This window comes from Cynara cardunculus (genome assembly GCF_001531365.2).
Source record: "Cynara cardunculus var. scolymus isolate 2C chromosome LG 1, CcrdV1, whole genome shotgun sequence".
Classification (NCBI taxonomy): Eukaryota; Viridiplantae; Streptophyta; class Magnoliopsida; order Asterales; family Asteraceae; genus Cynara; species Cynara cardunculus.
Window position 1 is genome coordinate 48,114,470 of NC_037528.1, and position 1,248 is coordinate 48,115,717.

The 1,248-nt window shown below is 36.0% G+C and overlaps 1 protein-coding gene across 2 annotated transcripts in view; it reads left to right on the plus strand.

The window, feature by feature from the left end:
• Window positions 1–471: 471 nt before the first annotated feature.
• LOC112528277 (protein FD-like) overlaps window positions 472–1,248 on the plus strand; it is a 10,185-nt gene continuing 9,408 nt past the window's right edge. For both annotated transcript variants that reach the window (XM_025139275.1, XM_025139283.1), the window contains exon 1: window positions 472–874. In XM_025139275.1, the coding sequence (XP_024995043.1) occupies window positions 509–874 (366 nt within the window). In that variant the 5' untranslated portion in view covers window positions 472–508. The remainder of the gene's footprint in view (window positions 875–1,248) is intronic.

A 1,248-nucleotide genomic window follows, 5' to 3' on the forward strand; every position in this document is an offset into this window, starting at 1 on the left:
ATTAAGAAACAAATCTTTATTTTGTCAAACAAGATTCACTTCTTAACGATTCAGAGACTGTCTCTTAATGAAACTATATTAAGAGGTAAACAAACAACCTCTTACACAAACAAAACGAGCGTCCGAGTATACAACCTTGGTGTGAGAGGTGCAAGTTCTTTTCGGGATTAAGCTCTTAACTTAATCGCCTAACAAACGTCTACATATCTGATTTGCTTCTCATAAGACGATTTTCTACTGACTTAACGACTATCACTAATTACAAACTCCTTTTTACACAAACTTACCTCTTTGTGTGGATATTTAACAGCTTAAATGGGTCAAAATTAACCATACACCCATACATAATTAGCTTATTAATTAAGACATAAATCAAGAATATAATAATGACAATCCATAGATAAGCATGAACCCCCACCACCCACCCTCTTCATTACTTATATCTTTTGACACACACTACAACACACACACACACACACACACAAATCTGGAAAAGTAAATCTGAAGCATGAAACCAATGGATGATGTCTGGAAAGATATCAGCAGTCTTCCATCTCTTCACCACCCTACCACCACCCACCACTTTCAAGATTTCTTTGCTCCGGCCGCCAGACCTGGCGGTGGAGGTGTCACCGGAACTACCATCGTCCACTCACCATCACCACCACCCACCACCATGTTGAGCCTCAGTACGAGTGGCAACTCTGGACCTGATCAAGAACCACCACCACCACCTCATACAAACAATTCGACCACCGGAGCCACTTCACCTCTTTTAGTTAAAAAGCAAAAATCCCCATCGGAATACACGGAAAAATTTAAACGTCTCATGAAGAATCGCGAGTCCGCTGCTCGTTCTAGAGCTAGAAAACAGGTATTTTCCCATCTTTTTATTAGATTGTATTGGTTGTACAAATGCAGTGAGTTGCATTTGAAACAAACTATATATATATATATATATTTCCTTTTAAACCATCGTGGTCACAAGGGAAATTTTATTCCTCTGAGACCTTCCGATATTTTTGACATTTGAAGTCAAGCTTAAACCAATCAGACATCACCCTTATAGTTTCTACCCAACATTTTAATGATCAAACGAAAAAATAAATAAATTAAACATACTCATTTATAATTATTACTTAATTACCCCACTCATCCTAAACGAATTTAATTTTTTATTTCATAAATTCCAAATAATATTATTTATTTTTTATTTTAGAATAAATACCCACATTTTTATTTTGTATT